General features: G+C 34.5%; 1 protein-coding gene across 1 annotated transcript; it reads right to left on the reverse strand.

Moving 5' to 3' along the window:
* Window positions 1–4,506: 4,506 nt before the first annotated feature.
* Window positions 4,507–6,621, reverse strand: LOC147273312 (furry). The gene is made up of 2 exons (XM_086257647.1): window positions 6,106–6,621; window positions 4,507–4,778 (listed from the first exon to the last, which is right to left on the reverse strand). Exon 1 carries the CDS (start codon window positions 6,501–6,503, stop codon window positions 6,111–6,113), a length of 393 nt encoding a protein of 130 aa, XP_086113773.1. The 5' UTR covers window positions 6,504–6,621; the 3' UTR covers window positions 4,507–4,778; window positions 6,106–6,110.
* Between the last annotated feature and the right edge of the window lie 12,778 nt (window positions 6,622–19,399).

Below are 19,399 nucleotides of genomic sequence, written 5' to 3' on the forward strand. Positions count from 1 at the left end.
TAGTTAATATCTCATATATACTTGTTATGATGAATACAATTATCAAATGTTTATGAATTAAAAATCAACAAGTTTTAAGTTTTGTTGGTGCTATTTTAATTAATAATAAATTATTTTTCTTTTAATCAATAGAAATTGTAGTGCCCAGAACTTTTGCAGCATGCAGCAAGTGATAACAAGTAAACTGCATGTGATCATTAGCCCCCACTGTGTTGTTGGTTGATCCATCGACCACATAAGAGAACTTTCATCACTGTCTAATGTTTTCTTCCAGCAAACTTACCATCACGTACTGTCTGCCCAACATCAAACATGAAAGTGAAGTAACAAAGCCGAAGAAGAAGAATAATGTATCTATATGTCTTCCTTTTTCAACTTAAACACCCACCTCATATATATATTAAATATTTTTCTTTTAATTATTGCGGTCCATGGGAAAGCTCAGGTCTAGAAAATTGCAATCTTAATGAAAACCCCATCTTATATATTAATTCCAATTTTATTATTAAAGTTAATTAGAAGTAGGTCCAATTTTGAAGGGTCATTCGGAATAAATCCATATAGGAATTTATATTTATACTTAAATCCAATTTTTTAGGCTAAGGTCCAAAAAATGGACTTGTTAAAAATTTTGACTCATATTATTTCTTAAAATTAAAATAATTAATATGAATTAATTTTAAAAATTATGAAAGATAATAATATCTGTTAGAACATTTTTCATTTTTACATTTTTAATTAAAACATTCAAGGTTATCTAGTTTTTATGTTTTATAATTTAAAATAATAAAAGATAATATCCGTTTAAATTATACAAATATCAAAAAAATACATTAACCCACAAAATCGAAAATAATCAAACAAGTAAAAAACAAAATATATATATAGGTATATTTCAATTGTATCAATACCTAGGTTTATATATATGGGTTGGTATACATATATATATATATATATACATATTCAATTAGGTGCGCACTTGATCGGAACGCTCGATTTCAGCTGCTGATTGCTCGGCCATGTTGCTTCCTTTCCTGAGTTTTAAGGGTAAATCCTCATCTTTTCACATCATCCCCTCTTAGGGTATAGAATGAGTTTGGTGGAGGCGTTATGTTAGGATTTAGCTCTGGAATTTTGGGCGGAGCTAAACCATAACATAAATACCGACAATTCATCGATCGATTGGTACAATTGAAATGTACCCATAAAGAATTTTTTTCCTTATTTGATTATTTTCTTAGGATGATGCATTTTTATTAGATTAATATAATTTAAATCCCCCACATTTAATTTTAGAATAATATGATAATATGATAATATGCTAATATTATAATATTAAGATAATATAAAACTAGGATAATATTAAGTTTTAAATATTATTAATTTTAAAATAATATTAGACATTTTTTAAATTAAAAACATCTTGACAATATTTATGGACCTCAGTAAAAAAATTAAAAAGCATTAAGACTGTGTTTGCAACTACTAAGGAATTCACAAATGACGGAATTAAAAATGACGTAATTTAAAATTCTAGAATTTGTAAATTCTCTTGTTTAGATAAATGTAATTATAATGAAATTTAAATACGAAATTTATAGTAGTTTTATAAAAGAGTGATGGTGACAACAATAAAAATGATGCTTGTGGTGAGTTGACGATGGTAGTAGGGTTGATGGCCCACAGGCGGTGGGAGAAATGGTGGTGGCAAAAATTGGGGTATTGGAGGTGGCGGCAACGGCAACATTGGCGGTGCTGGTGATGGCACTGGTGATGGAGGCGGCGGCGGCAATGTCAGTGTCGGTGGTGGTAGTGGTGGCGGTGTCAATGGTGGTGACGGTGGCAGCGACGGTGGTGGTGGCAGCGGGCGGTGGTAGTGGTAGCGGGCAGTGGTAGTGGTGGTGGCGATGGTGGCGGTGTCAGTGGCGGTGGTAGTGGTGGCAGAGGTGGTGGTGGCGACGGTGGTGGTGGTGGCAGAGGTGGTGTCGGTGGTTGTACGTGGTGGTTATGGTGGCAGCGGCGATGGCAGTGGTGGTGGTGGTAGCGGCGGCATGGTGGAAGTGGTGGTGGTATTGTAATTAATTGGCAAGGTGATGGAAGGACACGACTTTTTTTTTTTTTTTTATATAAAAATTGGAATTTTGAAAATGATACCAATTTAGGTGGAATTTACGGCCTTCAAATCCCAAGTTTTTTTCCACATAGAATTTACACCATAAGGTATTAGTTTAAAAGAGGAGAAAAAAGTAAACCGGCCTGTAAATGGCTCATTTTATTAAGAGTTAAAAGTCCACGATTAATTAAAATGGCCCAACTTTAATTTCTCTAGATTTTTTTAATTTTTAAATCTGACATGAAGAACATATAAAAATTGGTTTCACAAAATAACTTCTAGTCTTTTTTTTGTTACAGAGAATCGAATTCTGAATTTATCCTAATTTTAATTTATTATCTAACTCATCCTTACCAAGGACTAAAATTTCGGTTTCGATGAAATTTTCGATTAAAATTTCGATTAAAATTTCGATTTCGATAAAATTGGACAAAAACGACGAAAATTGCTATCAAAATATGAAAATTTTGAATGAAACTTGACCATATGTTTATTTAACATATTATCTACTACATTGATAAGAAACATTGAAGAAATCAAATAATATAGTAGATTTCATGTGATATGTGATGAATATAATGCGCGCCAGAGACAATACTGTTAAAAAAATACTTCACTAATTATAATTACATAATAAAATTACACGAATAAATTACCAATGTGGCAACGGAAAGTAGCAAGCTTACTCAAAGGGACTTGGAAATGGTCTTTGAAAATTAAGCCGAATTGGGTTAAAATAGAACCAATCCGATGACAACAGCGGCAACAACGGTTTATCTAAAATTTCAATTTTACAAATTATCGTAATTGGAAAACCAAACATTAAGTAAATGAAACTTCATGATAAGATGATAAAATTTTTTTTTCATAATTTATATTTACAACTAAACGAAACATTAAAATGACAAAATCAAACCCCAAATAAAATCTCAAATCTTTTTTTTCTTTCCAATTGCCTAAAAATTTCAAATCTCAATCTTTTCTTCCCTCGCCCTCCCCGGATCTCCTCTCCCTCCGACTACGACTCTCCCTCTCCGATCTCGTCTCTCCCTCTAGCGACGGTGCTCTACCTCCCCTCTCCCTTCGGTCTCTGCCTCCCCTCTCTCTCTCTCCGGTCTCTACATCGAAAATTTCGTCGAAATTTCGAGGATTTCGGGCGAAATTTTTCGAAGTTAATTTAGTATGCTGTTAAAATTTCCATACCCCTAAAAAACGAAATTTTACTCCTTGATCCTTACTACTTGAAAATAATTTTCAGTCTTGACTCTTGACCAAAACAATCATTAGAATTGATTGCGTTAGTAGAAGCAAGTAGATTTTAAGCCTAATACAACGAGGGCTTAGCCCAATACTTTTTCTTTGTTCGGGCCTTAGCCTATCACAATCAGATACATATTCATCAGTTTTACGTGGCTGCAGGAAGAGTGATAGGGCGGCTTGTAGTTGCATAGCTAGCCTATTAATATTACATTTATGCTAACGATGCTGATTTGGAAGACTTTCGTCTCATATCTTATTTCTGCAACAAAAAGTCACACTACTGTTAAATCTCAATAATTAATGAGCATAAGATACACATTAAGCCTATATTCAAGGAGACCTCAACCTTTGAAATTAGACAACCACAACAGTATTGGGAGGGCCTTCGGACCAAAATAAACAACAATTGTCCTACAAACTAAGGATTCACATCATCAATACTCAACTCCAAGGGAAAAGAACAGTGGGTGCATCATAAGATCACTCCGATGATCATCCCGTCCTGTCGGGGCATCCTACTAGCTTCCTGCTCATGATCATAAATCAAAACTTGTGTAACTAGACAAACCATTTCCACTGAAATTCCAGAAACTCATTTCCCAGGTAGAAAAGCATGCTAGCGCAAACTGCCGTCCATGTCAATTGTAGTTCCAACTCTTAAACATCGGAAGCATATAAAACAAGCTAGAAACAACTAAAAGCTTTAGGAAACAGACAATGAGATCATGAAGTGAAAAAGCAAGCTTCCATTAGAGAATTCTGATTTAAGCAAAAACCTATATAGTCCAGCTTTAAGGCATTTAACTCTAATTACTACCTAATCTTGCTTGAATCTCTGTGGTTTTCATTTAGGCTCCAAATGAAACCCTGTAATTATGCATGACAGTCGACATTGGGATTAAGGCTGAGTTGAGCTAAGTTGGGTTGTATGAATGACAGTTGATCAATCTTTGGTAAGGACTTAGCACCTGCATCAGAGTATGCTACACTGACAATGATGAGCAGTGGGTGCTAGGTCGGAACATAAATAAGAAAAGCTGTCTGTATCCTTTCAAAATGCTATTCCTAGGTCTTCATATGGTTGCAGTCAGGGAAAGCTAATCACAATGACACGGAAAAGTTTCACAAGATCATCACAGGTAAAAACTCTTATAAGTTAAAGAAACTAGCTGTACGGTCATCCATCACCCAATTGCTGTTGCATTTGGATTTTATACAAATACTTTCTTGAAGCAAAAAAAAGGGGAAAAAAATGGTTCTAGCAAATCCTTTATTCATGTCAAACACAGCATTTCCACAAATGAGCAGACTAGGCAAACATCTATGCTAACATGAACAGCACCTCTATAGTGACAGAGCAGGAGAGAGGAACATAAGACTGGAGCACAGACGTTTTACCACAAGCCTGCAAGAAGCCAAAACATGACAAGAGTCGTTAATAGTGACTTGCACACACAAAAATTACTAAATGGATAAAATCTAAATATGAAAAGAATAAGCAGGCAACACCAGATATAAATATATAACACTAACCAATAGGAGATAACAAGAAATAAAATACTCAAACACAAAGACAGGAACCAAAGAGAGAAACAAAGGAAGGCATCAACTTCCCATGTATTTTGAATGGCCCAATTGAATATACAAAGCTTCAGAAAAAATTAGTACATTAAGGATGCAGCCAACCAGCTGAAAGGAGATTGAGAACCATCACCAAAATAGATAGAATAGCATCAGCTTATGGATGTCCATGCAGTGAAAACAATTCCAGGAGAAGGATCTCAACATCAAAACATTCAACAAAAGAAACCAGCTATGAAAACAGGCTATTCCACTAATAGTCTGTTCATATTGAGAAAAATGGAGAGAAATTTTACTCTCATGTGGATGGTTAAATGTAGATTTAAATGTAGGCTATTCCATGACTAACTGATGTAATACTAAGGAGAGTTCGTGGAAGCTAATCATCACCATTGCTTTTTCTCCAACTACAAGGCTATCGTACATAAATCTTTGTTGGCATAAAGGTCTTCAGCCTACCTTGTTAAGCCATGCAGACACCATTGTCCCAAATTCATGGGGTAAAGCGGTCACAGTGAGAACAGAAGGTTTTTGGTAGTAAGAGAAGAATCTCTCTTCTTTCAATTAGATTTCACAAATAGAAAATAACGATAACAGAAAACTGAATGAAAACCAAGCAACAGAGCCATATTTTCAGTCCTCCAATAAGGTATGAACAATGCCTCAAGGTTGAAGGTGTTAACTAAAGTGTTTTTTGTGCATCTACTATCTCATTTTCAAGGCTTATGTCACAACAATGAAGCAATTACAGAGGTCCAATGAAGCAAAATGCAAAACTACCACTGCAAGCAACAATTCCTAGCCAATCAAACCTCAGGAACCAAATGCTTCAAGCGTAGGCAAGTACAAAAGTGCAATCCCAATTTGACCATTTGATTGATTTCTAAACCATAAAGGAGGCATAAGCAAATTCAACAAACTCGAGACCAACAATACAACCTTCATTACAGAAAACCCACAACATAAAAACCTTTTTCCATTGCTGTTTAGCTATGAACCAAGCATTTTAACAAAACTGTATATCACAGTCATCTACAAACAATCAAGAAATAACAATAAAAATCATAATAATCAAAAATATTAATCCAAGCCCAATAAATTGACAAACATTAATTAATCCTAAAATGGGGTTTTGGGGAAAGAGAGCGAACCCAATTCATTTCTGGTAGCCTCCACCTCGGGCATTGTAGTCTTCTTCAATGGCGGCAGTCAAGTAAACCGGAGGGAAATCCGAGAAATCAAAGGTCTTCTCCTTCATCTGATTCTCCACGTCAGCCTTCCTCAAAACGGTGCGTTTGATCGGGGGCCGGTTGCGCCTCTGGTCCCGGGTGTGGTACTTGATGTCGTAGACGGTTTCCGGGTCGGAGCTGGGCACGCAGGCCTGGACCTTCACCGTGGCCGGGCATTCCAGCCGGTACTCGAGCGCGCCGGGTACGGCGGATCTGTATTCCGGGTCGGCGCATGGACCCGTTATCTCCCACGGTTTCTTCACGTACCGCTTTAGGGTTTGGAGAAGGGATGAGGTGGCGGAGGACACCGCTTTCGCCATGGAGATACAGATCGAATGAGAAGCTGGAGAGACTTGGAATCTTTCGCTGGAGATGAAGATGAAGTTTTGCGATGTGCACGTGTTTTTTTTTTTTTTTTTTACTCTTTTTCCCTCTTTTCTCATGAGTTCATAACACCTTAGTTTTATAAAAAATAAATAAATAAATCAAAATTTTCATTTTTTCCTTGCATTTTTTTGCAATATTTGCCAAGTCCTCTCACCTAGGAGACCATCAGAACAACATATCTGATGGTTGGATTTAAGATAATTGTGAAAGGACAGTACTTGGGTCACTTAAGGGTGGGTTCAGACAGTACTTGGACCGAAATGAGAAACCGACGACCGACCAATGCCCATCAAAATGGCCATATTTGATGCCGACGCCGAACCACAGGAAGTCGGTTACCGCCATATTCGGTATCGGTCGTTTTCGGTAGGTGATGGGCCTACCACCGACTTCTTCCTCTTCTTGCACTTCTGCTACTCTGCAATATGGTGATGATGATGAAGATGGTTGATGGTGATGATGATGAAGATGAGGAAGATAATGATGATGGTGATGGTGAAGGGTGGAAAGGAATCTGGTGGTGCTAATAAAAAGGCAGAGAAGAAGTCGCCAGGGGCCGGAGGAGCCGTACCGTTGGTGTCATGGCGGAGCAGGAGTCGTCGTCCGACCACTAGGACTCGCCCTACGAACTGCTCAGATTGGCTATCTGTGAGAGAGAGTTGTATGTGAGAGAGAGGAGGCGGAGAGAGATGGAATGAAATAGATGTCGGTCGATGTTGGAAACCGCCGGTGTGGGGAGTCTGCAACCGTTTCTGACGCCGAAGCTTTTGGTGCAGTTCGGTTATGAGATCGAAGCCAAAATTTCACAGAAAAAAACCGAGCCAATCGGTTTGAAACGGTTCGGTTGTTGGTATTTTTGGTTTTGTCGGCTAGAAAACCCACCCCTAGGGTCACCGGTACCCCAAGGTCACCCCACCTCCCAAAATCGCAATTTCGGTAATGCCAGCGCATGATCGAACCGTTCACTTTTTAGATCATCTCTGCAAAAAATCAACTCAATCGGAAATCATTTGGTTATATAACTGTTGTCGATTAAATAGAAAAATTAACAGTTTAGTCAAAAAATCACTCTTTAATCGGAAACCATCGATTTTTTCTACTTAATCAACAACAGTTATATAACCAAACGATTTTCAATTGATTTGATTTTTTGCAAAGATGATCTTTAATAGGTTATCTAAAAAGTGAACGGTTCCGATCATGCACCAGCATTGTCAAAATCTGAATTTGGTGGGGTGGAGTGGGGTGACCTTGGAGTACCCTAAGGGGGTGACCCAAGTATTGTCCATTGTCGGATTGATGAACTCACTGCCATTTGCTAACTTAACCAAATTGTGTTTGTATTTTAACTATGTCGTGTTTGTATCTTGTTTATATTGTTTTTGTACCTTATTAAATTGTGTTTAGATCATGACTAATTGTGCTTGTACCTTTTTTTTTTTTTTTTAATGAAATGGAGGCCTAAGGCCCAAAGAAAGAAAAACAAAGAAACTACAAAATGAACCAAGTTCAAGAGCGCCCAATAGCATCCTTCATCAGACGCTACAAACAAGCTTGAGGACATCGTTTGTAAATACCACAAACGATTCATTGGCCTTATCCTTGTACCAACTACACATATCCTGAGTCAAATTTGTGGTCCTAACTCCCTTTTAATTCGTAACGACCAATGCTTATGTGTAATTGCACCGAGTCGACAATCACTAGTTGGCTCCGAAGAGGGTCCTTAATCTGACCCCTTCCCCAGCAAGATTTTTTTCTCACCGTCGTCTAAACCTTGGAAACATGTCACCTAAGTCTCTGCTATGCCCGCAAATGAGACTCAGGTACCTATTTTCTGTGCACCTCGTTTCCAAGCCACCATCGAGGTCTGAGTTATTGTACTCCCTACTAGACGATATAAACCACCACATTCTTCTCCCTCCATCAGGACCATACAGCCACGTGTGATTTTCATGACTCCCTTGCAACAAAACGCTTGCAGCCTCTGGAGTCCAACTGGCTCAAGGATATTAAATTCTTTCGCAACTTTGGAACAAACGTCACACCACCCAAAGTGCACACCACTCCAAACATTTTGATCTTTACCGTTCCATGACACCACACTTAAAGCCATTGGGTAAGGAGAAAACCTACCCCTTCTTTCTTGGAACGTATCAAAATATTCTTTCATTGAGCAAATATAATGAGTCCAACCTGAATCTAATATCCATTCACTCTGAGAATAAATTTTACATGTGGAGACTGTGAGAACATCTCTGCCAATATTCATGTAATTTTATGCTACCCCTATAGTGGAGGATTCCCCGTTACCATCCTTCTTATTTGGACAATCCCACTTTATGTGCCCCCATTCATTACACATGTAGCACTGCTTGCTTTTCCACTGCCTCTGGATCTAGATCTGCTATTACTACTAGATCCCTTCGTAGTTTGTCTTCCCCTTCGATTCAAATCATGAGCAACCAAGGCTGAATCTTGAGTGTTCTCAACTTTTTTTATCTTTTCACTTGACAAGAGAGTTGACTCGACATCTTCCAAATTCAGCATATCCTTACCATACAACACTATTGTAACTATGTTGTCATATGAATCCGGAAGTGAGGTAAGAAGTAAAAGGGCTTGATCTTCTTCCTCAATTTTGACATCAACTCTTGCTAGTTGATCTAAGATACCTTTGAACACATTCATGTGTTCCATGAGATTCCCACCTTATTCCATCTTCAGCTTGTACAAGTCCTGCTTCATATTTAACTTTGTGGTCAAGTTCTTGGCAAGATAGAGCTTCTCTAAATTTTCCCACAACGCTGGTGCAGAATCTTCATTCATAACATTATCAATGATAATGTTATCAGCTATACAGAGTTGAATTGTGCTAACACACCTGGACTCCATAACCTCTCAATCATAATTGGACATCTTCTCTTACTTCTCATCCATTCCTTTCAACACTCTTGTCAAACCTTGTTAAAGTAGGATGTCCTTTACTCTTCTTTGCCACAGAGTAAAGCTTCCATTTCCATCAAACCGCTCTACCTTAAATTGTGAGGCAACAACACCTGCCATGACTAAACTTGATTGAACACTACGATCAATGAACACGAACCAAGCTCGATCTAATACTACTTGTTGGGAATAAATCCCCTCGTCACGACAATATGTGTATAATGGAAAGATGAAATAATAAATAAAAAAGCCAAGAAGATAAACACATGACGAGAACACCATAATATACATGGTTCAACAAAATCATGTCTACCTCCACGGAGAGTATTTAACTTCGCTATGAGAGAAAACTAAACTTGCACAAAATAATGCTCATGAGTTAATCTCAAACCCGATCCCTTGTATCCAAATAGATACCCCTTGTACAACCTCTCTCAAATCCTAGAAGAATACTCTATCCTTCTTTGGTTCTCCCTCGATCAACTCCCCCTTTTGTATTCACAAAAGGTAATTCCTGAGTTGATGATGAATGAAATCAAAACCTCTAGCTTATATGGCCATAGGACATGGCTAAACTTAGCTTATATAGCACGTTGTCTTATTGGTTAATGTATAAATTTCTCTAACATGCATTAACCACCTCTACTTAAGGAAGGACAACATACCCAACACTCACTCCTCCCCAAATTAACATCAAAACTAGAGAGCGAATTGCCATTACACATGACCCTTCTTACTTTCATCAACGTTCAACTTACAATAATCAGAAGGAGGAGAGTCCAACTTAAAAGAATTTGATGCTTAACAAACTTATCCATGAAAGAATAAAGAACATAGTGTCATTCTTTGACAAAGAACTCAATAATAGAATGAGGAGAGGTAGGGAAAGAAAAGGAAGAGTGAAAAGTCTTCTTATTTCTCCATTTATAAAGATACCAGAGGCCAAAGTAGAAGATCAGATCCCACTCAACACCACAATGAGCTTGTAATTTAGAATCCTCAAAAACCAAATCATAAGAATGAGACAAATTTTGGGGCAGGAAAAGATCCCTCCAAACATCTTGAGCCCCTGCTACATTGGAAGAAAAGATGGCAGATGTTTCCACATAATGCCCACAAACATTGAAAGCGGGATTAAAGGTCATACCCCTCTTCCACCTTTGCTCATAAACCATCAACCTATCCAACACCAAAAGCCACAAAAAGCTCTTGATCTTAGGAAGGATCTTCAACTTCCAAAGGAAAGCCCACCTTCAATCACCAACATTGTCCTCATTAATACCAAGAAAATATGCAGTTTTCACAACAACAAACAAAACCCAGAAGTAGAAGGCTTCCAAATCCATCTACCAGCCCCACTCCCTTTTGTTGGATGTATGCCCTAAAAGTCAATTTATTATTGGAATTTAGGAATTAATTAAATAAAAGGGCAATGTTTATTTTATGTATTCATATATCAGTATATGTGACATGTGAACAAATACATAAAATGTCCTTGGATATTAAGATAAGGAGAAAGTATTCTAGAGATTAGAATAAATGTGACTTTTACTCCTTACCTCTTATTTCCCAAAGATGTTCGTGATCAACATATCACATATTAGAAACATGTGATTCTCTATCAGCACTTTTAGGGTTTTAGGGTGGATGATCAGTCTTAGATCATTTGTATAGATTAACACTATGATAAACAAATGGGTGCTTAATCGAAGTTAAGTTCACTGAACATGACCGTTGAAGGAATTCTTGTATGAAGATTTACGACGTGTCAGACAGTTAATTGGAGCAATAGTCTTTCAACTTTTCATCGATTCCCATTTTAGTTCTCCAACTCGTTTTTTAAACCGAGATGTCCTTAAACTTTTCCAATTTTTCCACTTTAGTCCATTTCATCTATTTCGTTAAGAATTCTGCTAAAATTGGTCATGTGCCTCTCACATGACCAATTTTTTTAGGACAAAAACATTCATCCACTAAAAAAAAGGAAAAATGGGTGATAGTTTAAATTAATAGTTTAATATGGATGAACGTTTTTGTCCTTAAAAAAGTGGTCACGTGAGAGACATATGACCAATTTTAACAGAATTTTTAACGGAATAGACTAAAGTGGGAAAACTGGAAAAGTTTAAGGACCCCTTAGTTTAAAAAAAGAGTTGGAGGATTAAAGTGAGAATCGAAGAAAAATTGAAAGACAATTGCTCCAATTAACTCAAATTTTTTTGGATGAAATTCTAGGAAATTGGCCTACAATGGCCTATTTTAAAAAATTTTGGTGGCTTAATTTACCAAAATTTTAATTTAGGGGAAAATTTGACGCACGAATCATAATTGAGGGACCAAAATAACTCTTAAACTAAAAATCAAAGCAATATGACCTTTCCTAAGAAAGAAGTCAAAGAACTTATTTATGAAATTTTTCTTAAAAAAATTATTTAATAAGTTACTAAAAGATCTAAACTAATAAACTTCATAGCACCACGACCATTTCCTAAAAAAGAAATTACTTATGACCTTTTCTTTATTTTGAAATCATTAATTAGTGACCAAGAGACCTACAACTAATAAAATTTAAGAGAAAATTATAGTAATAGTCTTTGAATTTTACCTTCAGTATCACTTAAGTCCATTCCGTGAATTTCATCCATTTTTCCGTTAATTTCAGTCACATGTATCACGTTGGGGGAATAAATAGGAGGTGAGTTGCTATTTTTACCTCTCAAATGGAGGTCACGTGCTTGACACATGATTAAAACTAACGGTAAAAATGGATAGAATTAACGGAATGAACTTAAGTGATACACATGTAAAAGTTCGTAGATTATAGAATTAAAAAACAAATTCGTGGACTAAAATGACACTTAAAGTAAAGTTCGAGGACCATTGTTATAATTTACTCTGAAATTTAAAGCACCATGACATTTCCTTAAAAAGAAATTAATAAAATTATTTAATTTCCTATTTAATTTTTGTCTTTTTTTATACAGTAGACCAAACAAAAAATTACTTATGGCATTTTCCTAATTTTGAAATTATTTTATTAGTGACCAAAACATAATTTCCTATTATATGCATGTTTGCTTTTTATTACAATTGATTGATTGTATAATTCTATGTATCTTGACAAGAAAATGAAATATACAGCATATATTATACTAACAAATTTGGATTCTCTGTATATACAATACATATGGTGATACATAATATGTGTTGTCTATTATTCATTTATTCCTCAAGATACAGAATTATACACTTAATCAACTGTATATAAATACGTACATAACATTTTATATTCCTTGCATACGAAAAAACAATTGTTTGAGCAAAAAGGTAGACAATAAACACAAAATGTTGAGGCTTTCCAACATGAAGTCATGGTTGGTGTGTTTGATACTTTTGACTAGCATGGTGTTGCTGAGCCATGGGGATAGGGTGGTGACTAGGATGCAAGACATGGCCAAGAGAACAACAAGGCTACATGGAGCTATTCTTCCACCTCCTAGTAACCCATATAGTCGTGGTTGCTCACCGATCGATCGCTGTCGTGGTGGTCCTGGTTCACCCCCGCATAATCTTATCCAAGCTAAAGCACCCTAGAAGAATGAAAATTTCTCGAAGGAGATTTTTTTTGTGAGAACTAATGTCTCATTGACTTTGTAGCAAGGAATAAGGATGTCAAAATTGAAAGTTAGACTTTCATTAATGAAATTTTTTTAAAAGTGTTTTACTTTATTTTCTCTTTTTCTTTATTATTAGTTTAATTCAATCGCCTTTTAAATTACTTAACAAAAGAAAACTCATTTTAGTCGGAACATCACCTTTCAACATCATAATCGGCGTTTCCAATAAAAAAAGGTTAATCGGAGCAATAGTATTTCAACTTTTTCTCAATTCCCACTTTAATCCTCCAACTTGTATTTTAAACCAATGGGTCATTAAACTATTCCAGTTTTCCCATTTTAGTCTATTTCTTCTATTTCGTTAAGATTTTTATTAAAATTGGTCATGTGCCTCTCACATGACCACTTTTTTAAAAACAAAAACGTCCATTCACTAAAAAAGGGAAACAATTGATAATAGTTTAAATTATAGAAAATTAGGATTAAATATCAAATATCAATAGTTTTTCAGCAAAGCAGCAAGACACTATTTTTTTTTTAGTTTAGATACTAACATAGAGTAAAACATTTTGGATTTGATCATAAATCAGTTTGTTATACAGTTGTGATTGTTGAACAGTCACAGTTGTAATTGTTTGAAATTAATAAAAAAAATCAAAGTTTATAAGAGTTTAGTGCTTTTGATTTAGACTTGAGAGATGGAGTCTTATAACCTAGGAACTAAAAATTAAAGTTTAAGCCTTGAAAATACTGAAAAAACAACAAATTAATAAAAAGTTGTGAGTGTTAAAGAGTCACAGGTAGAACCATATTTTTTAAAGTTGGTACCTAAACTGAAATTTAGTATCTAAAGTAAAATGACATAAATATTTTAGTAGTTAAAATGAAATAATATTGAAATTTGGTACTTAAAGTTAAAGGACCTTTTAAATTAATATTTTAATGTGAATGTACATTTTTGTCCTTAAAAAAAGTGGTTATGTGAAAGGCATATGACCAATTTTAACAGTAATTTTAACGGAATAGACGAGAGTGAGAAAACTAGAAAAATTTAAAGACCCCTCGGTTTAAAAAATAAGTTGAATGACTATTGCTCTAATTAACTCTTTCTTTAATTGATATCAAACTGGTGAGGCATGATAGTGACCTAAAATCCCAACTTTGGTACTCGAAAACACCATATGAATTTGCAAGTGTACTTGTTAATATTTGCCATAAAAGAAAAGTTACGGGTATTCTATACACACTTATATAGGTGTGTAGTGTATACTTTGTGTTGGACTATAAAAAAAAAAAAAAAAAAAAAAAAAAAAAGACCATTCAAATATTGAAGTAACAAAAATAATAATAATAATAATAATAAGGGTGCCGTTGTTCAGACCTAACTTTTTAATTAGTAGCTCCAACAACTTAATGACTTATTAATTTACAATTTTATCATAATGTAAATTGACTATTAAAGACAAACATTCAATTTTAAAATTAAAAAACAATTAATGTAAAATATACTCAACACTTTCAATATACCCAACATTTCTGTATACCAAACATCTTTACCAGACACCACAGCTGGTTGATCAAGCTGGTAGGATATAAGCCTAAGTTCAATTTTAAGAGGTCATGACTCGTTTCCTGCAAAAAATTGATTGAAAACTAATATTGTCATAATATTGTTGTTATTTGCACTCTTTCTAAAGGAGCACAAGAACTTGTGTAAGGAGTACAAATAACGCTCTCTTAATTTTATTGAAAACTAATTTTTATTCTTTTATCTAAAAGAAGATTACAGATGGGACCATAATACATGTGACCTGATTATTGTTTAAAGCAATCAATAGGCTTAAAAGAGACAATCCCTTTTCTAAGGTCATAGCCTACCAAGAAATTCATCTGTGCCATGTTGCTAAACACGACAAACGGCTGATTATAGGGACTGAAAGCAAAGCAAACAATATCCATTGCCACCCTTAGAAAGGTGTTGGAAGGTTTTAACTGCACTTTTGCCCCAGCACATGAAATGCACAGTGATATATTATAGGAGCTCTGATATCTGATTTGCTAATCATTATCATTATCATTATCATTCTCATGCTCCTAATCATGTTTGCTAGTTAAACTATTATAAAACTGCAAAACCTTAGGGTGCACCTTAATCTTGCAGCGATCAAAACCAGATAAATACAGACCATTCCATTTTCGAAAGCTCTAGAGAGATTAGTGTAAAGGCGGTCAAGAGTCATGCCTTGGCACTTGTGAATGCTTAAAGCCCATGCCAATATGAGAGGTAGGTGCTCTCTTTTAGCAACAATAGAACATTCCTCTGTCACAACCCATGTTTCTAGCTCAATCTGTAAGAACTGAAACATAAATTATGTAGCATACACAAATCAACAGATACAAGTATAACTCAAGATCAATATGATTCTACTGCTAAGCATATAACTGTAATATATAATTAACTACTAACCTGATGAAGACATACTGCTAGCAAATTAAATACCTCAAGTCAAGATGCTCAAGTCTTCTAGCCATCACAGCAATGAATTAACCTCTCACACAATGGGGCAGAGCTTATTGATTCTAAGTGTTAAGCTGTGTGACTAGGGACCTGTGCTTATATAGAGTACTCATAGATTCCTAGTTCCTCCCATCAAGGACTCCAGAATCCAATCCTAATAGGACTCTATAAAGACTTTGCTGGATCATTGCCTTGTTTATAGTATAAGGCCTTTAAGTAACTTAGTTTTCCTAGTCCAACTCAGATAAGTAATCTATTTAAGATGGACTTGCTGATTTATGTCTTATTAATAAACCTATTACTTGTATCTTAAGTATTAGTGTAATATTGACACCGAATAGAACAATGTATTAGTCCATTTAATTCTTACATTCTCCCACTTGGACAATCATTGTTCTTAATCATCACATTTACACAATACTGCAAGTAATCTGAATTTGCGCTGGTTTTATTATTTAACAAGACTTAGCTCAACTTTGTCAAGATATTATATTGAACACCAGATTATGAGAAACAATTAAGTCATTAAACTGCTTAATCCACTCATAGTCATTGATGCCAATACCATATCCCACATAAGTCATTTACAAGGCATGAAAATGAAAATTGGTTTACAAAGTAGATGTGTCTTGCACAGTATTAAACTTGTAAACTCGGTCCTTCTTAATGATTTTGCCTTCTCCAAATGCAAGATCACAAAATCTTATTAGCAAGATCTCTATACACATGCATAGACATTATGCCTTAATTATTGTCTGCATTATCTTAATGACAATGTCACAATCTATATAGGTACACATGTGAATACCACAATGTATGTATATATATACTTTAAAATTTAAACTGAAAAAACCATATATATTAGAATTGAGCTGACAAACTGAAATCATGATAAGTCTAGTTCAATTTTAATATAACTGAAAAAATTCAAATAACCGAAATTGAATTTATGGCACTTATTGTCTGCCTTAACAACTGAAATGCAGAAAATCAGTAGTACTGATAGAACTGAAGCTCCCACTATTTCTAAAGCTCCCACTAAACTGAAGCATCTAAAAGTGAAGCATCCATATATAAGTGATCATTAACCCTTCAGTGTACAAATATTTTAACTCCCACTAATCAAAAGGGTCTCAAAAAAAAGCCACTTATAAAGTAGAAATTTAATGAACACAATTTCTATGTTCAAAGAGACTACATGCACAACTATGTTACACTTTTGAGCAAGAAACATATTATGCTACTGAATGTCCTTTATTGCATACTCAAAATAGTAAATAAAATATTTTGAATTCACCTAAAATATGCAAAACTAAGAAACTGATCTTGATCAAATACATAAGCATAAAGTGATACTTCCACATATGAATATAAGTTACGCCATCTACAAACTGAATCATAATGAATGCATATAATCGACCACAAGTGCTTTAATTATATATATATCATGGTCATGCACTGAATCAGTTAAGGCTAAAACACATTCATATACCAAGCAAATTACATCAAGCAATTTCCTACCTGCCATAATAGTGCTCCATTGCTCAAATTAATTAAAAACGATAATCTAATTTATAGTCAAAATTCAAACTCTACATAAACTTCAATGAATATCTAAAGCCACATACCAGCATTAATGCCTACTTCAAATTTACATATAAATTTCATATATGTAATAAGTAAATGACCATAAACATAGCAGTTTCATCATGATCGATCATATAAACTGTTCAAGAAAAGCATTAACTTGATCTAAATGAAATTCGTCATATATGGTACTCACATAAATAAACATGATGGAAATCAACACACATGGATATATGAAATCGATCAGCAGACTTCAGATTAACTTTTCATAACAAATAATTTTTAATAATGCACACAGAAAATTTAATTTCCCACATAGCTCCACTTTTCTGTTCTGCATGAACAAATTTAATATATATACACTAATTGAATAAATGCATATATCAAACCAAATTCAGATCCTTTATCAACAAAATTGCATTATATCTTTATATATATATATATATAAATAGCACATATGCATGACTCTAAGCATATATAAGGCAGCAGGATCAATCAAAGAGGAATAGATATGTTCGATATATTTATCAACAATAAAAGGGACTTGAGTGCATGCAATGGTCTGATTTCGTGATGCAATGCATTTTATTGATAATCATGCCATGTACATATCAAAGCGGATACATATGCCGACATTAAGTCAAGATCATGAAGTTATGCATATACTAATTGATCTATAATTTTTTGATAATAACAAACATTTATATATATGTATATTTCTTTCGGATCAATATAACTGCACGTACTTGCCGACAATGCTTGATCATGAAAATTGATTAATTATTCATATATAATTACATATATAACTTTGAATAATATATGTGAGAGTATCCAAAGCTTATTACACCATGGAAGCAAAACTAATAGATGTTAATTAACTGAAGGAAACCGAGAGACATACAGACATAGGTATATATATTCGTCCAAGACAGAAACTGATATGTATAAATTCATATATATATATATATATCAAACCAAGACTCCATAATTCATAGATACCTGATAGTTTAGCCGCGCACAAAACAAAACTTGGAATCCATAATGGAAAAACATGAAAGTTCTTAACCACGGCTAAGTCATGATCTAAGAGAACTAAAGTAATCTCTAAATCTCACTTCCACTTCTTAAAATTGCTACAATTCATGGGTTCAATGGAATTGATAGCTAGCAGAGGAATTCATAACTGAAAATTTAATTTAATCTTTAAACTTAATCCCCAAGAAATGCCTTATAAACACAATTAACTCACACCTATAGGCTGAGAGTAAACCATGCTGTAGCACTAGATCATAAAACTATATACACTTCCTTTATAAAAAAGACCTCCCACGTCAATATGGACAGAAGGAAATCCTTTTCATCTGCAGTGCTAGTTGCTGTTATTGCAGCTGGTTTCTCTTCTCTTAGTGCCAAATCTAAATCATTGAGACCTAACACAATTTCAATGTCATGCTTCCACTTCTTGAAATTGTGACCATTAAGTGGTTCAATGCTAGATTATAAAAAACTCATGGATGCTGCAGTTAGAACCAAATAACACTTAAATTTGATTAAATATGCTTAAAAGAATATATTTTCATATCTGCATTGAAAATATATTCATATGTACCCCAATCTGCAGGTGTCCTTGACCACATGAAACATATTTGTTCTGTTCATGTAGTTAAGACTATGTATCATATTCCATTATAAGATCCCTTCTTCTAGATGGTCTTTCTGCAATTTGTTCAGCAGAATTTCCAACTATATAGGAAAACTGATCTTATAAGCAGGAAACAATAAGTGAATTCTGTATTTTAAGTATTCAGATGGCTTTAATTATCCCTTTAAAGAGAGCTAACAAAAAAAAAACTTTCAATCTAGTTGATGTCAAGTACTGTTAGCCTAATCACAACACTCAATATGCAGAAGGAATTGTGATTTCTGACATAATGACAACTATGAACGAAAACCGAGCAACTGATCACAGATTTATCATCAATTCTATAGTAGATTATATAGCCTTATTAATCCTTGCATGTTCAGAATTACCAGTTGGTACCATATAGGATTAATCAATAAGTAAACAACCTAATAAGGTTATGTATCATATATATAATATATATGCAGCGGAATGAAAAATTTATTAACACATAACCTCATGAAAAATTTGTAGATATGC

Source organism: Dryas octopetala, chromosome 9 (assembly GCF_963921425.1).
Source record: "Dryas octopetala chromosome 9, drDryOcto1.1, whole genome shotgun sequence".
NCBI classification, from domain to species: domain Eukaryota; kingdom Viridiplantae; phylum Streptophyta; class Magnoliopsida; order Rosales; family Rosaceae; genus Dryas; species Dryas octopetala.